The sequence below is a fragment of the Onychomys torridus genome, chromosome 5 (genome assembly GCF_903995425.1).
Source record: "Onychomys torridus chromosome 5, mOncTor1.1, whole genome shotgun sequence".
Classification (NCBI taxonomy): Eukaryota; Metazoa; Chordata; class Mammalia; order Rodentia; family Cricetidae; genus Onychomys; species Onychomys torridus.
The window spans coordinates 38,759,970-38,784,439 of record NC_050447.1 but is presented as its reverse complement, the minus strand read 5'-3'; the positions used below and the strand labels follow the sequence as shown (position 1 = coordinate 38,784,439).

The 24,470-nt window shown below is 50.9% G+C and overlaps 2 protein-coding genes across 3 annotated transcripts in view; one reads left to right on the top strand and one right to left on the bottom strand.

Annotated features, from left to right (window-relative positions):
• Positions 1–19,291, top strand: Fcsk (fucose kinase). 2 transcript variants are annotated; one of them, XM_036189181.1, is made up of 25 exons: positions 1–41; positions 1,645–1,714; positions 2,279–2,361; positions 2,844–2,995; positions 4,213–4,263; positions 5,571–5,696; positions 6,147–6,219; positions 6,727–6,824; positions 7,141–7,221; positions 7,732–7,851; positions 8,027–8,201; positions 9,550–9,662; positions 10,413–10,514; positions 10,631–10,801; positions 11,249–11,313; positions 11,699–12,069; positions 13,423–13,633; positions 13,779–13,945; positions 14,028–14,249; positions 14,611–14,754; positions 14,912–15,031; positions 17,922–18,109; positions 18,204–18,303; positions 18,690–18,913; positions 19,056–19,291. In XM_036189181.1, exons 3-25 carry the CDS (start codon positions 2,280–2,282, stop codon positions 19,173–19,175), a joined length of 3,276 nt encoding a protein of 1,091 aa, XP_036045074.1. In that variant the 5' UTR covers positions 1–41; positions 1,645–1,714; position 2,279; the 3' UTR covers positions 19,176–19,291. The 2 variants fall into 2 exon arrangements, with proteins under 2 accessions (XP_036045074.1, XP_036045072.1); XM_036189179.1 differs by lacking the exon at positions 1,645–1,714 and having other exon boundaries at positions 6–41.
• Positions 19,292–20,116: 825 nt separating this feature from the next.
• The window catches only part of Cog4 (component of oligomeric golgi complex 4), a 40,513-nt gene continuing 36,159 nt past the window's right edge, over positions 20,117–24,470 (bottom strand). The window contains exons 14-19 of the mRNA XM_036188357.1: positions 22,962–23,078; positions 22,387–22,479; positions 21,659–21,742; positions 21,365–21,466; positions 20,792–20,920; positions 20,117–20,592 (exon numbers count right to left, since the gene is read on the bottom strand). Coding sequence (XP_036044250.1) covers positions 20,458–20,592; positions 20,792–20,920; positions 21,365–21,466; positions 21,659–21,742; positions 22,387–22,479; positions 22,962–23,078 — 660 coding nt within the window. The 3' untranslated portion in view covers positions 20,117–20,457. The remainder of the gene's footprint in view (positions 20,593–20,791; positions 20,921–21,364; positions 21,467–21,658; positions 21,743–22,386; positions 22,480–22,961; positions 23,079–24,470) is intronic.

Here is a 24,470-nt window from a genome sequence, read left to right as displayed (position 1 = left end):
CGCGTTAAAGAGCCGGCTCTGCGAGCGCCAGGCGGACGCAGGTATGTTGGGTCCGCGGGGGTCTTCAGTTCCGCTCCGGTTTGGGGCACCTCCCTTGCGGGTCTCCTGTATCTCTGCTGTCGCCCCGAGCGATATCTAGCTGCAGGAGACCTCTCCAGTGCAGCTTTCTCTTGATCTAGGTTTTTTTTAGAGGGAGCCCTGCGACCTGCGAACACCTGGCACAGAGAGGGGCATTCCCTTGAGCCAGTGGAGCTCCGGATGCCAGCGCGGCTCTGATGTTGATTTGGGTCGTTTCCCTGCAGGAGTTACCTCACTAGGCACACATTTCATGACATGCTGTTTACAACCAGGTTTAACTCCAGCCAACTTCACACACACACACACACACACACACACACACACACACACACACACACACACGAGAGAGAGAGAGACAGACAGACAGACAGACAGAGAGAGGGAGAAAGAGAGACAGACAGACAGACACAGAGAGTTTGTGTGTGTGTGTGTGTGTGTGAGGGGTCTTAAGATTTTATTGTCTTTGGATATATGCACTATCCTATAATTTTGCTGAGGATTCCTAGCATTAGAAAACAAACAAAACACAAAACCAAACAAACTTAGACTAGGTGAGTTGGCACAAGCCTTTACAGGAAGTGGAGGCAGGAGGATCAGAAGTTTGAGGCCACCCTTGACTACATAGAGAATTAGAGGCTAGTGCAGGATCTGTAAGATCCTGTTTTAATTCAAAAAAAAAAAAAAAGCCCAACCCCCAAACTCCAACTTGGATTGGGTAAACGAAGTTCAGTTAAAAAGGGGCAAAGTGTTGCAATGGTTAACTTTCTGTATTCTAAGAGCACTGTGTAAACGCCACATGTGACATGGCCAGCTCCGGGACTGTTTCTTTCTGTGACCGAGAGCACAAACGAAACACACCCAGCGGCTTGTGCTGGTTCTGCCTGACCTTAGGCATCCTGCTTACTCTTTAAGCCCAGGTTTCTTTATGTGCACAGTGTGATAAGATCAACTATTAGGGCTGGTGTATGGCTCCTGTGAGCTGTCACTAAATGCCCTTGGCGCGGTGCCTGAGAAGCACTCCCTAAGTGTTAGTTGGGGTATTAAATACTCTCTTGGCTGATCTGGCTGGGGGTGCTCCTCAGCCCTGCTTGATTTATTGAGGCTTTCTCTGATTTCCCCCACCTCCACCCTGCTCCCTTACTGTTCAGGGTAGTCTAAGTTTGCCTTTCTATTACTGTGGTAAAACTGCCAAAAGCAACCTGGGGACGAGAGGGATGGTGTGTTTGTCTTAGACTTCCAGATGGCGGTCCATCATTGGGGAAGTCAGGGCAGGAACTGCAGACAGGTATTCGGAGCAGGAACCGTGCAGTGCTGCTCACTGGTTTGCTCTCCTGCTTGCTCAGCTGGTTCCTTATCTGACCCAAGTCCACTTGCCTAGGGATAGGGCCTTCCACATCAGTCACCAATCAAAACAATCTCTTAGAGACATGCCCACAGGCAGCCCAAATGAACCAATTCTTCCAGTGAAGTTCTTTCTTCCCAACTGGCTCTGCTATCAAGCTGACAGTGAAAACTCACCTGCACTGGGGCCTTTGGCCCAGAGACTATTTCCTTCCCTCTAAACAGGGCGGTCTTGACATTCTCTTACCCTCTTTGTCACCCTGGAAAGATCTGTCATTCCCTCGGCCACTTGCAGGTACCGCATACTGTTTTGGGGAGGGGGGACATTTAAAATCATGCTTTCTATTTTTAAAGATCCAGTGAACAAAGTTATGGATAAGGAGAGGCTGGAGAGATGGCTCACTGGACAAGAACACTTGCTACCTGCCCCCAGGGTTTCTCTGTGTAGCTCTGGCTGTCCTGGAATTAGCTCTGTAGACCAGGCTGGCCTTGAACTCAGAAATCTGCCTGCCTCTGCCTCCCGAGTCCTGGGATTAAAGGAATGTGCCACCACTTGCTACCCTTGCAGAGGACCTAAGTTTGATTCCCACACACATGATGGCTCATGACCATCTGTAACTCCAGTCCCAGGGGAACTGATAACCTCTTCTGACCTCTGAAGGCACCAGACACTCATGTGGTACAATATGTGTATGCAGGCAAAACACATACACATAAAATAATAAAAAGATTTTTTAAAGGATCTATTCTTGTGTTAAAACTCATAAAACTGTATGCCAGAAAGAGTTAATTTAAATGTCTGACCTTTAAACCTATTCATATATACTCATACATTGCTGTTTTCCTCCATTTTGTCCAGAATGGAGCACCCAAAGGGGGTTAATTGGACAGTCATCATCCTGACATGCCAGTACAAGGACAGTGTCCAGGTCTTTCAGAGAGGTAGGTGACATGCCCTCCCACCTTTACCTGGGAACCCCATAGACCTGGGTTGAAACAGACTTCTCCCTAGCCTTGTGACTTGATATACATGTCACTTCATTGGCTTTTAGTTTTCTTTTTTATTAAGGAATATTTTTTAATTAATTTATTTTATGTACATTGGTGTTTTGCCTGCATGTATGTGTGAGGGTGTCAGATCTTGGAGTTACAGACAGTTGTGAGCTGCCATGTAGGTGCTGGGAATTGAACTGGAGTCCTCTGGGTAAGCAGCCAGTGCTCTTAACAGCTGAGCCACCTCTCCTGCCCTGGCCTTTAGTTTTCTTATCTGTAAAATAAGGGGAATAGTACTTACCTCAAAGAGTTTGGGAGGAATCTGTCTACTGTATGAAAAGCTAAGTCAATGTAATCAAACAACTGTTAACAGTCTGGGTCAGGGCAGGTGGGTGTGACTGTGTGTGTCCCAGCATTTATCTTGATCACAGAACTGGAGATACGGCAGAAGCGGGAGCAGATCCCTGCTGGGACACTGTTGCTGGCTGTGGAGGACCCCCAGACTCGAGTAGGCAGTGGAGGAGCCACCCTCAATGCGCTGCTGGTGGCTGCGGAACACCTGAGTGCCCGTGCAGGCTTCACCGTGAGTGCTTCTGAGCCGCCGGCCCTCTGGCCCGTGCTCCTGTTGGAACTCAATAGTTTCTGTGACCTCCAGCTCTTCTGGTGGGTTCAGGATTTGGCTTTTGATTTTGAGGCTGTAAGTTTGCAGACTCATCTCTGCCATGCCATCCAGGTAAGGGCAAAAGGCAGGGCTAGTTTTTGGTGTGTTTTTAGAAAGAAGGAGCCAGAAGCCAGGCATGGTAACACTGAGAAGGCTGAGGCAGGGGATTGTCACAAGCTTAAGGCCAACCTGGGCTACATAGTAAAATAAAACCTTGTCTCAGGAAGTTTGGAGCCAGTAGCTCTGTATTCAATAGGATGCTTTCTGGCTTTTCTTGGAAAAGTTCAAAGATCTTGCTGGGTGTGGTGGCACACACCTGTAATCTCAGCTCTTGGGAGGCAGAGGCAGTGAATCTCTGTGAGTTGAAGGCCAAGGCAGTCTACAGTGAGTTCCTGCCAGCCAGGGCGACACAGTGAGACTTTGCCTCTAAAACAAAGCACTTTATACTTTATACTCTGGTTCCCATAAGGCGCCTGTTGAGTGGAACTGACTGATGTGTGGCCTCCCTTGGAGAAGGATGTGTCAGTGTCCCCCACAGGCTCTATCCCCTGGCTGTTTCACTCAGTCACCTTGCTTGCTTAGCACAAAGGTGTGGAGGAGGACCGTGGTCCTAGTCACAGTCATTCTCCAGTAGTGGAGGGAGAATTGGCGAGGGGAGGGGAGTACTGTAGTTGCCATGGGAGCTGACCCCCCCCAGGAAGTCAGTCAGCTGACCTCAAATTGCTGCATGTTGCCTCCCCTTAAGATAAATCGAGGAAGTGCCCCAAGTGGAGGGCTGCCTGTCAGGCTGTCCCTTGCCTACCTGTGCTTATTGGTCTTATAAAAAAAAATTATATTTATTTATTTATTTGTTTGTTTATTTATTTATTGAGACAGAGTCTCTCTATGTAGCCCTGGCTGTCCTGGAACTCACTATGTAGACCAGGCTGGTCTTGAACTCACAAATATCTTCCTGTCTCTGTCTCTCAAGTGCCAGGATTAAAGGCATGCGCCATCATGACCCGCATGCTCATTGGTCTTGATCTTGACTTTTTCCCTTTTGATGCCTGAGTTGGAGTCCCTCCCTGGACAGGAGGGTATCATTCTTAGGTGCCATCTGCCCAAGGCCTCTATCAACAGGGCTCTCCTACTCTTGACAGGTGGTCACATCCGATGTCCTGAACTCAGCTTGGATCCTCATCTTGCACATGGTAAGTGGAATACAGGGTATGGGCTGTGCAGAGGGTTGGAATCTTGGTTCTAGTGATTGGATGGGACTTTCGGGGTGTTCTACCATTGTGCGTATGCAAGGTGTTCATTATGTAAATCCAGAGGGATCTGAATGAACTGAAATGTCTGGAAACTGGGAGCTGGTTAGGTATGTATTTTAGACAAATTAAAAGGTCCAGCTGGAGATGGAGAGAAGGCTCAGTGGGTAAGAGCATTTACTGTGTAACAATGAAGACCTGAGTTCCAATCCCCAACACCCATGTAATCCCAGGATCCAATGCCCCTTGTGACCTCTGCAAGCACCTGCATGTACATGGTGCACATACAGACAAGCAGGAATGCATGCACACATATACTATTTTTTTAAAAAAGGCAGAGCCTCAGGTAGTCTTGCCTTGTTCCAGACTTGCTGTGAAGCTCAGAGTAGACTTGAACTTCTGATTTGCTACTTCCCAAGTGCTGGGATTACAGGCTGTGTTGCCATGCAGAGTTTATATGACACCAGAATTTACATGTAGGACTTGTCGCCAACTGACCGCATCTCTGCTTCTTTGTTTTTGAGGCAGGGTCTTACTGAGTAGCCTTGGTTGGCCTGGAGCTCCCTATGTGGTCCAGGCTAGCCTCAGACTCAGAGATCCACCTGCTTCTGCTTCTCAAGTGCTGGGATTAATGGCATGTGCCACCATGCCCAACCAGTTTATGCTTGTTAAAAAACAAAATTTAGAGAAGGTGTGAATGAAAGGCCAGTGAGAGGGCTCGGGGGTAAACCTAAGTTTGATCCTCAAGACTTACATGGTAGAAGCAGAAACCGACCCCTTTTGTTCTTTGACCTCCATTACCCGTTCTGTGGCACATGTGTGTGTGTGCACACACTTACACACACTCAAAGGAAAACATACTGGGGTTGGGGATTTAGCTCAGTGGTAGAGCGCTTACCTAGCAAGCACAAGGCCCTGGGTTCGGTCCTCAGCTCAGGTGAGGGGCGGGGGGAAGACAGAAAAAGACATACAAAAGCAGTATTCATGAAAATCTGAGAGGACACACCTCCAAATGAGGGCAGTGCTTAGAGTTCCTGAGGATGTATTTTTCCCTTTGCATATATATGGTTTCTAATTTTGCACAATAATCATGTTAATCTTAAAAATCCAAAGAAGCACCATCAGTATAACACTTTTCGCAAACCTCCTCTACTTCATGCCTGCCACCCTTGCACAGCGATCTGGCTGCCGTGTTGTGGTTTCTCTGCATCAGGGACTCCTCCCTCTTAGGAGTTCTGCTCTCCCCACAGGGCCGAGACTTCCCCTTCGATGACTGCGGCAGGGCCTTCACGTGCCTCCCTGTGGAGAATCCCCAGGCCCCTGTGGAGGCCTTGGTGTGTAACCTGGACTGCCTGTTGGATATCATGACCCACCGGGTAAGGCCAGCTAGTTGACAAGGGTGGCCCATCCCAGACAGAGCCAGTGTGCACATTCTGAGCCATCAGTGAGGGTCTGTGTGGCTCAAATGGGGAAGGAACTTCAGAAAGAATGGCCTGCAGTGAGCACAGCTAGAACTTCTAACAGTTAGTCTTGGGGCCAGGTGTAATGGTGCATGCCTTTGATCCCCGCACTCAGGAGCAGAGTCAGTTGGACCTGAGTTCCAGTCCAGTGAGGGAGGCCTACAGAGTGAGACCCTGTCCCCCCAAAACAAACAAGAAGTACATCTGGTTAACCCTTCCTTGGCACTTGAGAGGCCCTGATACTCCAGCAGCAGACTCCTGTCAGATTAGGTGGCTGGGACAGCACACAGAACAAACCACCACAGGGATGCAAGATCAGAGGAAGGGCCCTGCCAGGCCACTAGCTAAGTTTTCTCTCCCCTGCAGCTGGGCCCAGGTTCCCCACCAGGTGTGTGGGTCTGCAGCACCGACATGCTTCTGTCTGTTCCTCCAAATCCTGGTGAGCCTGGGATGGCCTAGGACCTCTTCTCCCCTCCACACCTAAGGCTGGTTCTTCCTCTCTATCCCACCCTGTTTCAGCAGCCTATTTAGAAAGGAAGCATAGGCCAGACCAAGAGGCCAGCATTGCTCTGTTGAGCCTCAGTCTGCCCATCTGTAGACTGGGTAGCTGGTTGTGGTGCCTCATGCCCATAATTCTAGCTACTTAGGAGGGTGAGCCAGGAAGATTGCAGCAAGTTCAAGCTACAGTGAGTTCTTGAACAACTTACTCACACCCCAACCTGGGAAAAACACCACTAAACAGGAATGTCAGAACTGTCCCGCCCCTTTGGCCCACAGTTCTTTGTGAAAGAACTTTAGGGAGGAGGGGTTGCTATTTCTCCAGAGGAATGTCCACTCGGCCTTGGAAACCGTACCTCCCTTGTAGAGATGTCCCTTTTCCGGGCCCTTGCTTCCTCATGGCTAGGGCGCCTCCCTACCTGGCCACCCTGATTGTGCCACCCCATAGGGATCAATTGGGATGGCTTCCGGGGAGCCCGGGTGATTGCCTTTCCTGGGAGCCTGACCTACGCTCTCAACCATGGTGTCTACCTCACTGACTCTCAGGTATGTATTACTCCTGGGTACAGCTGAGCTGCCCTGGGACAGGGGTGCTTTTCCAGACCCGTGCTCTGGAACCTGTTGGCCTTGACAGCCCTTGTGGTCTCCAGCCTGAGGGGTTTTCCTTCATGGTACAGCTCTGGTGCTGTGGCAGCCATTGAAGCCCACCCTCAACCTTCTAGAAGTCTGCGTGCTTGTGGCCCCACAAATACAGTGGTACCTGCCAGACTTGTGTCTGAGGAGACCACCTGCTGGTACGCACAGCTGTGCCTACTTTCTGGTCCCCTCTTGCTCCTGTCCCTGATTCTGTTCCTCTCCACAGGGCTTTGTTTTGGACATTTACTACCAGGGCAGTAAGGCGGAGCTACAACGGTGTGTCAGGCCTGATGGGCTGGTACCGCTGGTATGGTTGCTGGGCTTGGGATGAGGGATCGTAGGGACTTTTTGGAATTGGGGGGTGGCAGTTTCCCTTTCTTTCTTGGGAAAGCCCCACTCTTTTTAGATGATTCCGGGCCAAGCTAGAACCAGAACCTAAAGAGATATTCAGGAGAGCTGATGTAGCCCCAGTCTATGGATCAGGTAGACTTGGAAGTTCAGGGTCTCGTCCTGTGCCAGAAAGCTACCAAATGTGAGCAAGTTAAGGGAATTCGGTAGAAAGATGTAGAAGCAGCCCAGGATGGACCCAGGTGGGAGTGTTGGGAAGAGGTGTGGCACTGGGTTTGGCGGGAGGCCTGAAGGTTGAGGGAGTTCTGTAAGGGGCTTTGGTAGGAGCTGGAAGCTGGGGGCTGGGTGGTCCAAAAAGTCCATGCCTATAACAATACCTGGCCTTGTGGCTCATTGAATGTGCCTTCCTCAACTCATGCCTGAGCTTGGCTCCAGGGTCCCCCGACTCGAGCCTTGTGGTTCCCTCCAGGTCTCTGGGGTCGTCTTCTTCTCTGTGGAGACTGCTGAGCACCTCTTGGCTACCCATGTGAGCCCGCCTCTAGATGCCTGCACCTATATGGGCTTGGACTCGGGAGCCCAGCCTGTGCAGGTGACTAAGACAACTGGGCTCACCTGGCTGGGGGTGGGATGCCATGTGACCTCAGGCTAGCCCTCTCCCCTTTCTGGGTCAGCATCTCGGCAGATAGGACTGTCCCAGCCCTGCCTTGGGATTGTGGGGCCCAGCTGCTGCCTGGCCAACAGCTGTGCTTCTCATCCCCACCCAGCTGTCTCTGTTTTTCGACATCCTGCTCTGCATGGCTCAGAATGTGAACAGGGAGGACTTCCTGGCTGGGCGGCCCCCAGAGATGGGGCAAGGTGACATAGCCCTAGCAACAGGTTACCTGAAGGGAGCCCGAGCCCAGCTGTGGAGGGAACTCCGAGATCAGCCCCTCACTATGGGTAAGTATTGCTTTTTTTTTTTTTTTTTTTTTTTTAAAGATTTATTTATTTATTATGTATACAGAAGAGGGCGCCAGATCTCATTACAGATGGTTGTGAGCCACCATGTGGTTGCTGGGAATTGAACTCTGGACCTCTGGAAGAGCAGTCGGTGCTCTTAACCTCTAACATCTCTCCAGCCCCTCTCTGTAGCTTTGGAGCCTGTCCTGGAACTCACTTTGTAGACCAGGTTGGCGGCAAACTCACAGAGATCTATCTACCTGTCTCTGCCTCCCAAGTGCTGGGATTAAAGGTGTGCACTACCACAGCCTGGCTTGTTGTTTTGTTTGTTTGTTTGTTTTTTTTGTTTTTCAAGACAGGGCTTTTGCACCTTTCCTGGAACTCACTCTGTCGCTCAGGCTGGCCTTGAACTCACAGAGATTCGCCTGCCTCTTCCTTCCAAGTGCTGGGATTAATGGCGTGGGCCACCACCACCCAGCTTGGTTTTTTTTTTTTGTTTTTGTTTTTTGGTTTTTTTTTTTTTTTTTTGAGACAGTTTCTCTGTGTAGTCCTAGCTGTCCTGGAATTCACTCTGTAGACCAGGCTGGCCTCGAACTCACAGAGACTAGCCTGCCTCTTCTTCCCAAGGACATGTGCCACCATGCCCACTGGGTGAATATTTCTTCTTGGCCCTCTGGGTAGAAAGGAAGCTGCCTCCTGTATTGTGGAGTAGGCAGGCCAGCTCGAGGACTGGACAGCCACGCTCTCCCTATCTAGCTGTCTTGCCAAGCACATCCGTGTCCTGCCTTCCTCTTGTCTCTTGCTTTGGCCCCTTTCTAGGTGTATCCACCTGCTATCTGTGGGTCGGTTGCATAGACTCTGAACCTTACCTTTATCATTGGCCCAAGTGGCTCACCTGCTTTTCTAGTGTCTGGTGAGGATGTCTGTTGGCTGCAGCAGGCACAGGGTTGGAGTCAGAGCTTTTACAAAAGGATTTATTGTTTAATTTAAAAAGTTTTATGTCTTAGGAGGCAGAGCCAGGTGGATCTCTGTGAGTTCAAGGCCAGCCTGGTCTACAGAGTGAGTTCCAGGACAGGCACCAAAACTACACAGAGAAACCCTGTCTTGAAAACAAACAAACAAACAAACAAACAAAAAAGTTATATGTATGTTTGTGTGTCTGCCTGTTGGTATGTACGTGTAAGTGCTGGTGCCCTCAGAGGCCAGAAGAGGACGTTGGATCCCCCGAAGCTGGAGTTACAGGTGGTTGTGAGCCTCTTGATATAGGTGGTGGGAATCGAACTCCAGTCCTCTGCAAGAGCAGTATGTGCTCTTCACCACTGAGCCATCCACACTTGTGTCTTTACAGTGTACGTCCCTGATGGTGGCTACAGCTATATGACTGCTGATGCCAGTGAGTTCCTGCACAGCCTCACAATGCCTGGGGTTGCTGTGGCCCAGATCGTCCACTCCCAGGTGGAGGTGAGACCTGCCTGCCCCTCACCAGGTGCCTGCTGGGTACTTGAGGTCAGGTGAGATATGGACTCCAGAGAAAGGAATACCCTGGGTTTGGAACAGTGTACCTATGAGTTAAGGTGACATCTCTATTTTAATTAATTATTAACTCTCTTTTCATTTATTAATTTATGAAATATCGCCTCATGTAGCCCAGGCTGACTTCAAAGTTGGTTTGTCTCCAAGGATGACCTTGAACTTTTTCTCTGTGTAGCCCTGACTATCCAGGAACTCACTTTGTAGACAAGGCTGACCTTGAAATCACAGAGATCCACCTGTCTCTGCCTCTTGAGTGCTGGGATGAAGGGCATGCACCGCACGTTAAGATATCCTAGAGGCACTGGAGGCTCAGAGATGCTAAGGCACTTAGTCTAGGCCACAGAACCAGGGAGCTGAGTCAGAAGCCAGGGAGACCTTTCTGCAGGGTCTCTGTGGAGACAGACATATATGGGTCTGGGTTAGTCCCCATGATGCTGGGGGACCGGACAGATGGAGTTCAGAGGTTGCTCTTGGGATAGGAGTAGCTGGATCTATGGGATGGGGAAAGTTTTTTAGCTTAGGCCAGGCCATGTCTAGAGGGGGATCTGGCTGGTTGAGGTTTCTGGAATGCAGTGGGTCTTTATGCTTCCCACCCAGATCTTTGTTTCCAAGGGAGAATTAAGGTAACCCTTGGCCCCTGGCCCTCAGCTTCCCTGATTTTCTTTCCTGGCCTCACAGGAGCCACAGCTGCTAGAGGCTACGTGCTCTGTCATCAGCTGCCTGCTGGAGGGTCCTGTACACCTGGGGCCTCGGAGTGTCCTGCAGCACTGCCACCTGAGGGTGAGGCCTGACAGTGTGGGCAAGGGCAAGCAGATGGGGGTGCCATTGCTCAGCATTTGTTTGCATGTCCCATGTTCCTGCTTCCCCCCTCAAGATGCCTGCCCCCTTCCTCTCAGGGCCCCATTCATATTGGCGCTGGCTGCTTTGTGAGTGGCCTGGATCCTGTCCACTCCGAGGCACTGCATGGCCTGGAGCTCCGTGACCTCATCCTGCAGGGACACCATGTGCGGCTGCACGGCTCCCTGAGCCGAGTGTTTACCCTTGTTGGCCGCCTGGACAGCTGGGAAGTAGGCATCTACCTCATGTTCCTTTGCCTCCATCTTCTGACTTTGGGGAGTCCCCAGGGGTCTGGCTCTGTCACAGGGGTCTCAGAGCACTGGTCATTAGGATAGGCTATGTGTGTGGGGGGGTGCATGGCCAGATGTCTCAGTAGACCTTAGAGAATTTTATCCCCGTTTTAGAGGCTGGTCATTGAGGGTTAAAGGGGGTAGCTTGCCTTGGGTCCTGTGGCTAATAATGGCCGCCCCCATCAGGAGTAGAACTCAGGAGCCTGCTCTGAATCCTAGGTATTTGGGCGGAAGTGTTAAAGTGGTCTAAAAGAACCTGTTCCTGTGTGTGTGTCTCTCTCTCTTCCAGTCCCTTTTGGAGTATCTGTTCCCCAGCCTCTGGCCTGATGTCCCCTATTCCCTTTCAAAGGCCCCTGCAATCCTGACTGCTTCTTCCTCTTCCCCCAGAGACAGGGGGCAGGCATGTATCTCAACATGTCCTGGAATGAGTTCTTCAAGAAGACAGGCATTCGGTAAGTACGCTGGATGCTCCAGCAGGCCTCTGTGGGCCTCAGCAGCCAATGGTGGCTGCTGCTTTGAAGTTTGTTCCTGAGCAGCCCTGTCCAGTCCTCTTCCCACCCTGCCAGGCCCAGTATGGTTTGGAACAGCTGGATTCTCTCCAGGACTTCTCCCTGTGCAGCCCTGATTCCCTGGTTGTGCTGTGTTTAGACTCTGGGATTTTTTATTCAGTGTCTTAAGCAAGGAGACATGGCGGCCTAGCCTCTCTCCCCTCCTCATACACTGCTGCCTCCCATGGGGAGTGTGTCCCACCCCTGTGAGTTGACAGACAGGCCAGGGATTGGGAAGGAGGCAGGAGCCTGAGTTTCCTCCTCACTAATGCACCTCTCTGCACCCCAGAGACTGGGACCTGTGGGATCCAGACACGCCCCTCTCAGCTCGATGCCTTCTCAGTGCCCGCCTTTTCCCCGTGCTCCACCCCACGAGGGCCCTGGGGCCCCAGGACTTGCTGTGGATGCTGTACCCCCAGGAGGACAGAGGTGAGGCCCTGCGGGCCTGGCGAGCCTCTTGGCGCCTGTCCTGGGAGCAGCTGCAGCCTTGCCTGGACCGGGCTGCCACACTGGACTCCCGTCGGGATCTGTTCTTCTGCCAGGCCTTGCAGAAGGCCCGGCATGTGCTAGAGGCCCGGCAGGACCTCTGCCTGCGCCCACTGATCCGGGCCGCTGTTGGTGAAGGTTGCTCTGGACCCCTGCTGGCCACACTGGACAAGGGTGGGTATGCTGGGTGTTAATAATAAGCAATTGAAAGGACTAGAGAGCCATGCCATTCTAAAGTAGAAGAGGCACCCGGGTTTAGTTTTTAGAAAGCTTCATCCTTGTTAGTAAAGCTTTTAGTGGGAGATGGAGGCCCGGTTGCTAAGCCTCTGGGTCCTTATGGCATCTCCAGGCCTGTGTATTTTGTACTGAGTGCCAGGACGGGGGTGTAGAGCTCCAGGAGGGATCTGGCATACGGGCAGCTCCCCCACACTGTAGATGGACCATATGGCCTGGTGGCTGAGATTCTTAGCCTTATAGAAAGAGCCTCATTAGTGGCCCTGAGAAGATTGGAACCTTGTCCCTGTTTAAGTCACTGACCCATAGCCACACAGCCAGTTGAGTCTAAGATTTGAACCCACGTGGTTTGACCCCTGAACTCTTTAAAAATCATTTATTTAAGCTGGGTGGTGGTGGTATATGCCTTTAATCCCAGTACTCCTGAGGCAGAGGCAGGTGGGTCTATCTGTGAGTTCCAGGCCAGCCAGGTCTACAGAGTGAGTTCCAGGACAACCAAGGCTCCACATAGAAATCCTGTCTCAAAAAAACCAAAACATTTTAAAAAATTTATTTGTGTGTGTGTGTGTGTGTGTGTGTCTGTGTGTGTGTGTGTGTACACAAAATGTGAGGGCTGGGGATTTAGCTCAGTGGTAGAGCGCTTGTCTAGCAAGCACAAGGCCCTGGGTTCAATTCTCAGCTCCCCCCCCCAAAAAAAAAACGAAACAAACAAAACGAAACCAAAATGTGTGCATGTACCATTAGAAGACAACTTGTTCTCTCTTTCACCATATGGGTGCCAGGGGTTGAATTCAGGTTGTCAGGTTTGGCAGCAAGTGCATTTACCCCAAGCTCTCTCAACAACCCAAGCCTGAATTCTTTTTTTTTTTTCTTTTCTTTTTTTTTTTTTTTTTTTTTTTTTTTTTTTTGAGACAGGGTTTCTCTGTAGCTTTGGAGGCTGTCCTAGACTAGCTTTGTAGACCAGGCTGGCCTCGGACTCACAGAGATCCACCTGCCTCTGCCTCCTGAGTGCTGGGATTACAGGCGTGCGCCACCACTGCCCATCCCAAGCCCGAACTCTTAACCACTCCGATGTCTCAGGCAGGCAGCAGTTGAGGATGCGTTTGGGCTGGGGCTATCGGAGTAAAACCTTTGCTAGGTAGGGTAGGATGCATTCACAGGCAGGGGCACATCTTGACAAAAGCTGATAGGAATGAGGAATCTGGAGTAGTTGGGGGCTGTTGAGACTGGAGGGGCAGAGTGTCAGAGGCCAGCAGCCTTCTCTTCTGAAACCCCTAACTCCTGGTCCCTCAGTTGCAGCTGAGGCCGAAGATCCTGGTGTGGCAGCCCGGGCTCTGGCTTGTGTGGCAGACGTGCTGGGCTGCATGGCAGAGGGACGAGGAGGCTTGCGCAGTGGGCCGGCAGCCAACCCTGAGTGGGTGCAGCCTTTCTCGTACTTGGAATGTGGAGACCTGGTGAGGGGTGTGGAGGCGCTTGCTCAGGAAAGAGAAAAGTGGCTGAGCAGGTGGGTGTTAGTCAGTTGGAACCCACTGAGAAGCCATGGTGGAAGGGTCTCCTGATGGTGGAAACAGGGTGTTCAAATTGACCGAGACAGGCAGTCTACCCCCAGCTTGAGGCTCCACGCGACCGGCTGTCTTCCCTCCTGTCAGGCCTGCCTTGCTGGTTCGAGCTGCCCGCCATTATGAAGGGGCTGAGCAGATCCTGATCCGCCAGGCTGTGATGACAGCCCAGCACTTTGTCTGTACCCAGCCGGTGGAGCTGCCAGCACCTGGGCAGTGGGTGGTGACTGAGTGCCCAGCCCGTGTGGATTTCTCTGGTGAGTCCCTTGGGTGAGGTATGGGTAACTTCCCCAGAGCCCGGCTGGCAGGCTCTGTGACCACCTTGTTGAACTCGGGTAGGTGGCTGGAGTGACACCCCCCCCATCGCCTATGAGCTCGGTGGAGCAGTACTGGGCCTGGCTGTGAGGGTGGATGGCCGCCGGCCCATCGGGGCCAAGGCCCGTCGCATCCTGGAGCCTGAGCTGTGTCTGACAGTGGGGCCTCGACAGGATGAGATGACCATGAAGATAGTGTGCCGGAGCCTGGACGACCTGAAAGATTACTGCCAGCCTCACGCCCCAGGTCAGGACAACTAGGACCGTGTCAGGTAGGGATGGCAGCCACAGCCAGCTGGGATGGGGGCAGAACTCAAGAGATCCATCCACAGAGGACTGCAGACTACCGAGGACCTACCTTAGGGCTAGCTAGTCTGTGTGAGGGGCCCTGGAAGACTAGAAAGAGCTGGCCGTCACCCTTCTTAGGTATACACTGGCACAGGACAAAGTGACACATTTGCCTGTGGTAAGAGAGCCTAGATGTCCTCTTGTGGTTTGAGGAGGGGGCCTGCATTGTCCTACCAGAGCTCCATCTTGGGCTGGGAAACGGCAGTGGAGGTGGGCTAAGTGGTAGGAGTGTGATTCCTACCTTTGTGCTCATCCCTCAGGGGCCTTGCTGAAGGCAGCCTTTGTCTGTGCTGGTATCGTGCATGTCCAGTCAGCGATCCCTCTGCACGAACAGTTGTTACACTCCTTCAGTGGTGGCTTTGAGCTGCACACCTGGTCAGAGCTGCCCCATGGCTCTGGCCTTGGTGAGTAAGCCCTGGGCCCCTGCTATCTACCCTTTATTTTTGGGTCTCAACTCCTGAGTCTTGCTCACGATCCTGGACCCTAGCCTCTGTGCAGCAGAAGGAGTGGGGTGGGACGGGCAGAAGTGAGTCGTGCCCGGTCTCCTCCTGTGTTTTGTAGGTACCAGCAGCATCCTGGCAGGGGCTGCCCTGGCTGCCCTGCAGCGGGCTGCAGGCCAGGCCGTGGGTACAGAGGCCTTGATCCATGCAGTGTTGCACCTGGAGCAGGTGCTCACCACAGGTAAGGGGGTCTAGGGTGGTGGAGAACGTTGGCATTTTCCATAGACCCTGTAGGGTGGGCTCCCTAGATTTGCCAGCAGCCACCTCACTGTGGCCGTACTACTCTTTAAAATGGTCATAGCTTACCACTTCGATTTCTGATGCTTTCCAACTTGAAATGTTTCATCTCAGAGGAGCTAATGTCTCATGAATGCCTACTTGAGGGCTAAAAGCTATTGCTCCTTTTGAGTTTTGTGTATGAGTGTTTTCGCTGCATGTATATACGTGCACCCTGTCTGGGGCCCAGGGAGTGCAGAGGAGGGTGCTGGAGTTAACAGGTGGTAATGAGCCACTGTAGGGGTGATGAGAACTGAACCCAGGCATTCTGAAAGAGAATGCTCTTAACCGCTGAGCCATCTTCCCGGCCCACTGCGCCTTTCTTTTGTTATTGGGTACCTGTGGTACCAGATGGTCTTCATGACTACCCCACTCCAGGCTGCCCTCCAGAATCTGTAAGACAGATCTGGGTTTGGAGGATGGACCTTCAGTCTCCTTTCTGGCAAGTTGACATTCTCTTGGGCTACGAACACTTGTGCCCTACTGTTCCCTATGTGGTAGAACAATGAGGGCCAGCTAAGACTACACTCTGAGGTGGTCTTGGCACCAGACTTCTCCTCCTGGCCATTAAGGCTCGTGGAAGCTGAGCATAATGTAAAGCAGCCACATATTTGTCTGGTTCTAGATCCTAGACTGTTCTGTTCACCCAGGGGTTTCATCTCTGGTCTAATTTGAAGGAAACTGCCTCAAAGCTGTATGGTGCTTTTCTCCAGCTCCTCTGTAGCCCTACCCTGGTACCGACTCACATTCCACAACAGGCAGTCATTAGCAAGAGCTAGATATGGGAGCTTTCAGTTTCCTTTTGAGGTGTGCCATTCAAGTTCATTTGGTCAACTGACATTGATTGATAATCTACTGCATTGGGGCCTGGGGATAAAATGAGCAAAAACATGTCCTTTTGAGAAAGTCATGGGATGTAAGGGACCTAGACACCAATCAGTAGCCACTGGGGTGACTGTACCCTTTGCAGCTGCACCCAGTGCTCTGAAGAAGGATCTAGTCCAGTTCTTGATATTTCCAGCTCTATCTTATATTGTGGCTGTAAAGTTGTAGATGCTTCTTGCCATGTGCATTCTGTATTTTAGATTCTTAAATGCCGAGGGACTGAAGGTTAGAGAGACAGTGAATAGAGCGCTCGCTGTGCAAACATGAGGACCTGACTGTAGATCCCCATCCCAGTGTGAACATCTAGGTGTGCAAGCGTGTGCTTATGTCCTGTACCAGGAGGTGGGTGCAAGAGAATCCCCAGGGCTCACTGGCCAGCCAATTGATGAGCTCCAGGTGGTGGAGGGGCTGAAGAGTTCCTAGCTCACAGCTGCCTGTAAATCCAGCTCCAAGGGATCTGACACCCTCTTCTGATCTCTTGGGGCACAGCATTCATGTGTACATACCTACACACACACACACACACACACACACACACACACACACACACACACACACCATAGCATACCTACACACACACACACACACACACACACACACACACACACACACCATAAAATCTTTTTGGTTTTTCGAGACAGTGTTTCTCTGTGTAGCTCTGCCTGTCCTGAACTCACTCTGTAGCCCAGGCATCCCTCGAACTCAAGAGATCCACCTGCCTCTGCCTCCCGAGTGCTGGGATTAAAGGTGGGCACCACTACTGCCCAGCCATAAAATCTTTAAAAAAATTAAAAAGTAAAGTGTTGACTTCTGACCACATGGGTACATAACCCACTCATATATATACATACACATCACCTCCTCAAATATCGAGGCCTGAAACCCCAAAGGAGCTTGTTTTATCAGATTATTCAATTATTTATCCATTATTTGAAGTAATGGAGCTCATGTATGCTAGGGCTTTGAGTTTTGTTTTGTTTTGTTTTGAGACAGGGTTTCTCTGTGTAGCCCAGGCTGTCCTGGAACTCACAGAGATCTGCCTGCCTCTGTCTCCCAAGTGCTGGGATTAAAGGTGTGCGTCATCACTGCCCAACGAGCTTCTTTCTTTTAAAAAATATTTTTTGTTAGGCCTCTTATTTAATTTTATGTGTATGGGTCATTTGTCTGTGTATATCTGTGCATTACATGCAGAGGTATCTGCAGAGGCCGGAAGAGGGTGTTGGATTGCCCTTGGGACTTGAGTTGTTAGCCACATGTGGGCATTGGGAATTAAACCTGGGTCTTCTGGAAAGGCAGCCGTACTTTTAACCATGGAGCTGGAGCTCTCTCTCTAGCCCTCTTTTTTTTTTTTTTTTTTAAAGACATTATATATACAGTGAGTACATATATATATATGTCTTTTTTTAAAAGATATTTTATTTTACTCTGTATATCTTTGTGTGGGTATGTGGACTTGTGGGTGCTCACAGAAGCTATAAGGTATTTAGTCCCCTTATGCTATTGCAGGTGGTTGTGAGCTTCCAGATAGGGGTGCTAGAAACCAAATTCTGCTCCTCAGAAAGAGCAGTAAATGCTGTTAACTGCTGAGCCATCTTTTTGCCCCCCTGAACTTACTTCCAAACACTCTTAGAAGACAGATTGCTGGGGCACAGGCAGATTACATGGAAGTCTTATCTTCTGATGTGCCTTATCCTATTCTAATCACGTTAGATATGCAACAAAACTTGGGTCTTGACTGCAGCCCCTTTCTCTTTCTTGCCCTGGCCTGCTGTCATGGCACACTGGTCTCAGCTAGAGTTGGGACAAGATGTCTTCCCATTCTGGTCCCAGATGGAGGTTCAGGGCCATGAAACTGCTGGGTAAGGTTGGGCCACAGAGGCTCCAACAGTGACAGGACTTTGGACTCGTAGGTGGTGGCTGGCAGGACCAAGTGAGTGGCCTAATGCCCGGCATCAAGGTGGGGCGTTCCCGGGCTCAGCTACCCCTAAAGGTGGAGGTGGAGGAAATTACTGTGCCTGAGGACTTTGTTCAGAAGATCAATGACCACCTGCTCCTGGTGTATACTGGCAAGACCCGACTGGCACGGAATCTGCTGCAGGTGAGCTCAGCCCCTAAATAAGGAAGGCATTTTCTTGGCTGGGCTTGGCTGGCCCCAATCCTCACTGCACCTTCCATGCCCCACTGGCCCGCAGGATGTGTTGAGGAACTGGTATGCTCGGTTGCCTGCTGTGGTGCAGAATGCCCGCAGGCTGGTGCGACAGACTGAGAAATGTGCTGAAGCTTTTCGCCAAGGTGAGCTGTTTATCCACCCAGAGGTAAATCTTGTCTCAGGCCTGACACAACTCCACATAGTAGACATGGGGACCTCCTATTTTCTCCTTGTGGGATCCCTATTAGCATAAAACTTCTCTCATGGGAAAGGTCCTCTGACCCCATTTACCAGGAAACAGGAGGCGGCGGCTCTGGCTTGTCTGAGTTGCAGGGAAGAGGGAGCTGCACGGAGCCCCAGGAGTAAGGCTATATAGGACACTGACTGGGCACCATGCTAATTCTTTGTGCATATTCGTTAGTCCTCAACCCTGTGCAGTTGGCCCCAATACTGGTGAAGAAGTGCCTTGTGACACTCCCTTCCCTCTGCATAGTATCAAGTGAGTTTCTTGGCCTCTCCCCAACCCCAGGAAACCTGCCTCTGTTGGGCCAGTACCTGACATCATATTGGGAACAGAAGAAGCTTATGGCTCCAGGCTGTGAGCCGCTGGCTGTGCAGCGAATGATGGATGTCCTGACCCCTTACGTATATGGCCAAAGCCTGGCAGGGGCAGGTGGTGGGGGCTTTCTCTATCTGTTGACCAAGGAACCACGGCAGAAAGAGGCTCTGGAAGCTGTGCTGGCCAAAGCTGAGGTATGTGTTGCCATCAGGGTTGGAAGTTGGTTGGAGTGAAATACCCCACTGTGGCCTACCAATTCATGGTCTTCCTGGCCCTGCACCAGTCCAGCCTCCAAAAGGCCTGGGAGTTGTCTAAAGCACCTTCTGTCCTATCCAGGGCCTTGGCAACTACAGTGTCCATCTGGTGGAAGTGGACACTCAGGGCCTGAGCCTGCAGCTGCTGGGAAGCGATACTCATCTTTGTGGGGCCGGGTCTTCTGGAGCAGGCACCACCTAGAGCTACAGCGGCACTTGCCTGCAGTGGAGTTCAGTTCGCTGTTCATCACCTACCTCTTCAAGGCTGCTGCTAAGGAAGCAAGACTTGGGCAGAGGAGGCAGTGGTTTTTTTTTTTTTTTTTGGTTTTTTGAGATAGGGTTTCTCTGTGTAGCTTTGCACCTTTCCTGGAACTCGCTTTGTAGACCAGGCTGGCCTCGAACTCACAGAGATCCACCTGCCTCTGCCTCCCGAGTGCTGGGATTAAAGGTGTGCACCACCATCGCCTGGCCAGTGTTCTTAAATAGGACTATACTTCATGGCTGGCAGTGGCTAAGACTTGGTCTCTACTCCATCTGGATTAAGGAAAGTCTTAACAATGGTGTCTCATGTGGACTTCATAAATTCCATGGCCCAGTATAGGCCTACTAGAGATGACAATCAGACCAACCCTGATGATACACTCTTAGACATCATTCCATTCCCATGTTCAACTTTGATCCTCAGCCCTCTATTGGGGGATAGAGGGGTAGAGGTCTATTCCCAGGTCTGTGGCAGTGAACAGTACGGTCTACAGAAAGTTTCTGATAACCTAAGCCTTTTCCAGCAACACTCCAGACAGTGCCAAGGGAATCTAGCGGCAATGGGTTCTCAACACTGGCATTCTTGGAATAAATTCTAATTTTCAAGGTTGTCCTCAGAAAGTTCTTTCTTGTTCTTAATGGGAGTAATTCCCACTTCTGGCACTGTGGGAAGCTGCTCCTGAATTGATCCAGCTCCTGGTGCTGACAGCCCAAGAGAGGGTTGAAGTTTAGGACTGAATGAAGGCTCTCGCTGTCATGTGACTGCATATGGGAAGCTGAAGTCTCATGCATTTGACTTCAGGTTTTAGGGCTACTAGTGGAATGGTCTTGCTCAAGCGGCCACCCCTTCCTAGACTCAACACAATGGCTCAACTCCAAGCAGTGTTTTTATTCTGATGTTTATTTGTGAATATCACAGCCTTGCCTTTGGGTCCCTAGGTGCCTTCAAGCTCTCGTGCTGACAGGGCCATATGCTGCCTGCTTGGTCTTCCACCTCTCTCAGCTGGGAAAGGCTGTCCTAAAGCACCCTCCCCATTGCCTCCAGCCTCAATTGCTCCAGGGCAGGACTTGGGAGTGGCTCCAGTCCTTGCTTTCTGGTTGTTGCGCAGTGGTGTAGTCTGGGCCGCCGGCTTGCTCAAGCCAGCCGGCTTTGCATGGCTCTCTGGCTGTAGCTGCTTAGAAAAGAGGTCCTGACGTCTGGTGGGCACGTGGCCCCATAGCAGCTACAGGCGCAGCCTCTTGATGTCCTCACTGCGGAAGTCTATGCGCAGAGCCAGGACCTGTCGCACTTCAGCAGGGGTGAGGCGCCACGTCAAAGGGCCAGAGTTGGCACCCCAGTAATCTAGTATCTCGGTCACCTGTGCGGAAGAATTTGCTAGTTGGCAGGGTGAGTCTATTCTGAGGGAAGCTCCTTTACTAAGACAAGGCAGGGACGCATAGGAAGGTAACTTGTAGAACTGAGCTGCTAGCAAGCAGGTGAGGGAGTGGCAGGGTTCTGAACTTGGCTCTGGACTCTTTCCAGTCCCTTTTCTGGGCTAGGCTGAGGGAGTCACATACCCGCTCTAGATTGAGGATTGTAGCCATCTGTGAGAGCCGGGCGAACTTGTCTCGGATGGTCCAGGTTGTCACCGTGGTAAGGTAAGCAATGAGTGACCTCAGCTCCTTGTCAAACTGCAGACCGCCTAGCTACCGAGAGTGAACACAAACCCTGTCTCTGTTTAAGGCCTGACCCTATGACGAGACAGAACTAGACCCAGCTGTCCTTGGAACTGGGGCAAAGGCTGAGGAGATGGCTCAGCAGGTAGGAGTGCCTGCCAACAACCCTGCTGATCTGAGTTTGACTCCTAGAACCCCATGGAGAACCAGGACGGCTGCAAGCTGTCCACATGTGCACTGTGGCGTGTGCTCCCACCAAATAAAAAATGGGGAGGCGGGGGGGGGGGGGGGGGAGAGATTTAAAAAAAACACCACTGGGCCCATGTCTCCAGTCTGTTCTGGTGCCACAGAACTAGAAGCCAGACAGAACTGGGCCTAGATAAGCAGGGCATGCTGGTGGCAGAGAGGCTATAAATTCTGGGATGGCACTACTTAATAGGGGGGAGCTGTGGGCCCACATTCCTTTGAACTTACCCTATTGAAGGCAGACTTCAGAACCACCTTTTCTAATTCAACAGCAACAAGGCTGGTCATGAGTCCAGTCAGGCTGTCATAGATGACTGGGGACAGGCTGGCCTGCACAAAGCTTGTATCAGTAGAGTCCATCCAGGCCCTCTGCCTTTACACTGGAGTTCCAGTGAGACAGTTACATGAAGAGGCAGTGTCCCCACAGGTGACTCAGTAGGGCCTTTGGCGTCTACAGCAAGAGTGGTAGGCCACAGGATGCCAGTGAGGGGCAGAAGGGGTAATTCCGCATACCCCACTTACCTTAAACTCTGCCATCTGCTGTTCCAGGTTGACAATGAACTGCTGTACCCAAGGGTCATTGGCCTCATAGTCATTGAATTCTTCCTATGGTCAGAAGAAAGTGGGGGCTGCAGAGGGCCTCTTTCTAACAAGGACTACTCACCCTCACACACACACACACACCACCCACTTTGGTTTTTCGAGACAAGGTTTCTCTGTGTAACAGTCCTGGCTGTCCTGGCACTCAATGAGATCCACCTGCCTCTGCCTCCCAAGTGCTTGGATTGAAGGCATGGGCCACCACTGCCCGGCTCCCCCCCCCCCCCCCCTTAAAAAAAAAAAGATATCCAGCTAATAGCTCTGGGCTGCAGTAGTGGCCCATGTATCAGGGCAAGGCTAGGCCAGGAGAATGAAGCTCTTAGATGGCTCAGTGTGGTGGCAGAGCACTTGGGGGGCAGAGGCAGGTAGAACTCTGTGAATTCAAGACTAGCCAGGGCTACATAGTGAGACTGTTTCAAAAATTAAAGGGCTCCTTGGTCTATGGTAGGTGGGATAGGTGGGGTAGGTAAAATGTGCCTCAGTCAGATGAGTCACACACATGAAGGCAAGACCCTTCACATGTCTCTCTGAGCCTTTCTGCCAGCAGGAAGGGATCTAGTCTGATGGAGATGGAGATGGGCTGACAGCCCTGAAGGCCTAGTCTATTCAGATGATTCCCCGCCTTTGATGACTGCTGCGCTCAGGCTGACCTCCTCGATGTTGTGGGAGACTGAGAGAAAAGTGTTGATCCAAGGTTGCACTTGAGGCTTGACTGCTGAACTGTTGAGCTCCGCCAGCCCTTCCTGCACCAAGACAGGACAGAGACACATCAGACACGCCCCACCTCTTACCCTATCTTCCACCGGCTCTTGACTCCTGCAGCTGAGCAGGCACTTCAGAATCACAGTGGAGGTCATGATAATAAAAGCCAGGAAGTGTCCCTTTCCAGAGCTGTGGACGCAGGTCCAGAGATGAGGTCCTGAGACTGTCTTATAAATCTCAAAAGTGATTTCATAATGCCTGGTGTTAGACAGAGCCTGTGGTTCAGTTCCTCTGAACATCTTTCTGAGGGCTCTTGTCATTTGGGGGCCACCAAGCAGAAATTCTAAAGGACCAGACACTGGCTTGTTCGTGTGACACAAGCTAAAAAAAGCACAGCGGGGCCTTTGGTCTCAAGGGATTTGTCTGCCTTCAGTGGCTGCATTTTCACCCTTGCCCACAGTGGAGCCCACGGTCAGCCAGCTAAGTCTTCCCAGGGCACCATGGCAGCAGCATGAGGCCTTACCTGCAAGAGGTCTCGAAATTTGTTGGACACAGCAGCTAAGTCAGAAAGGCAGCTGTCAAACTTGGCTTGGGCCTGCTCCCCTCCAATGCCCTGACTGAAGAGCTTGGTGCAGTCACTCTAGGGGAGAATACAGCTTTAGAAATGAACTGTGCCTGTGCCATTGGAATGTAAGCAGGGGCAGAGAGGGTCAGTATGCAAGTAGCCATCTGTCCTTTACTAGACTTCTTCAGGAAGATTCTGTAATGGTGGCTCTTTGCTTTGCTTTCACACCCCCACACACATTTAAGGCCAACAGAGCTGGAAAGATGGCTTAGCGGTTAAGAGCAATGACTGCTCTTCCAGAGGACCTGGGTTAATTTTTCAGAATCCACAACTATCTATAACCCAGTTGCAGGGGATCTGGCACCCTCACACAGACACAGACATATATGCAGGCAAAACATAAATGCACATAAAAATAAATAAATCTTAAAAAAAAAAAAAGAAAGAAAGAAAAAGAAAAGGGGCTGGAGAGATGGCTCAGTGGTTAAGAGCACTGGCTGTTCTTCCAGAGGTCCTGAGTTCAATTCCCAGCAACCACGTGGTGGCTCACAATCACCTGTAGTAGAATCTGATACCCTCTTCTGGCATAAAGATGTATATGCAGATAGAGCACTCATCTACATAAAATAAATAAATTTTACTGGGCAGTGGTGGCGCTTGCCTTTAGTCCCAGCACTCAAGAGGCAGAGAGGCAGGAGACACTCTGAATTTCATGCCAGCCAGGGCTACCTAGTAAGACCCTGTCTCAAAAATGAAAATAAGGAGGAGGAACAGAGAGTCCTGTTCCTTTGATGGCTGAGCTGTGTGAGATGAAGTATTTAGCCTGGTACATAGTAGGCACTAAGATACACTCCCTATGAATTCACAGTTTCTGCTGAAATATTTTGGTCTTATGGGGCTGGTGAGACAGCTCAGCAGCTACAAGTGTTTGCCGAGTAAGGCTGGATCTCAATGGAGGCATTTCCTCAACTGAGGCTCCTTCCTCTCTAATGACTCTAGCCACCATCGCCAGGCTAGGTTTTTATTTTTTTCAAACCCTAACAGACTGACATTAAGGCTATAGCTAGGAATAAATTTAGAGTGCTAACATTCAGGGGGAAATTAGAGGTAGAGTGGTAGTCTAGCATGTGTAAGGCCCTAGCTTCAATACGAAACACAACAGCCAGGCATGGTGGAGCACACCTTTAATCCCTTTCAAACATTTATTGTATAATAGACACTACACTGTTTGTATAATGTATCACCTTACTTTATTCCATTTTAAGTTTTTTTGGGATAAATTCCTGAGTTGGTCCAGGTCTCCCTGTTTTCTCAGAGCCTCCCTCAGGAACCATATTAGCCTAGCCCCAATGTCACTCCAGTTTCTACAGTCAGCCTTTGCCTCTGCTGCAAAGCATCCTCTGGTTAGTGTCCACCTTGGAGGAAGGACCCTAGCTTTCCTCCTTTCTGGGAACTCACTTTAATACT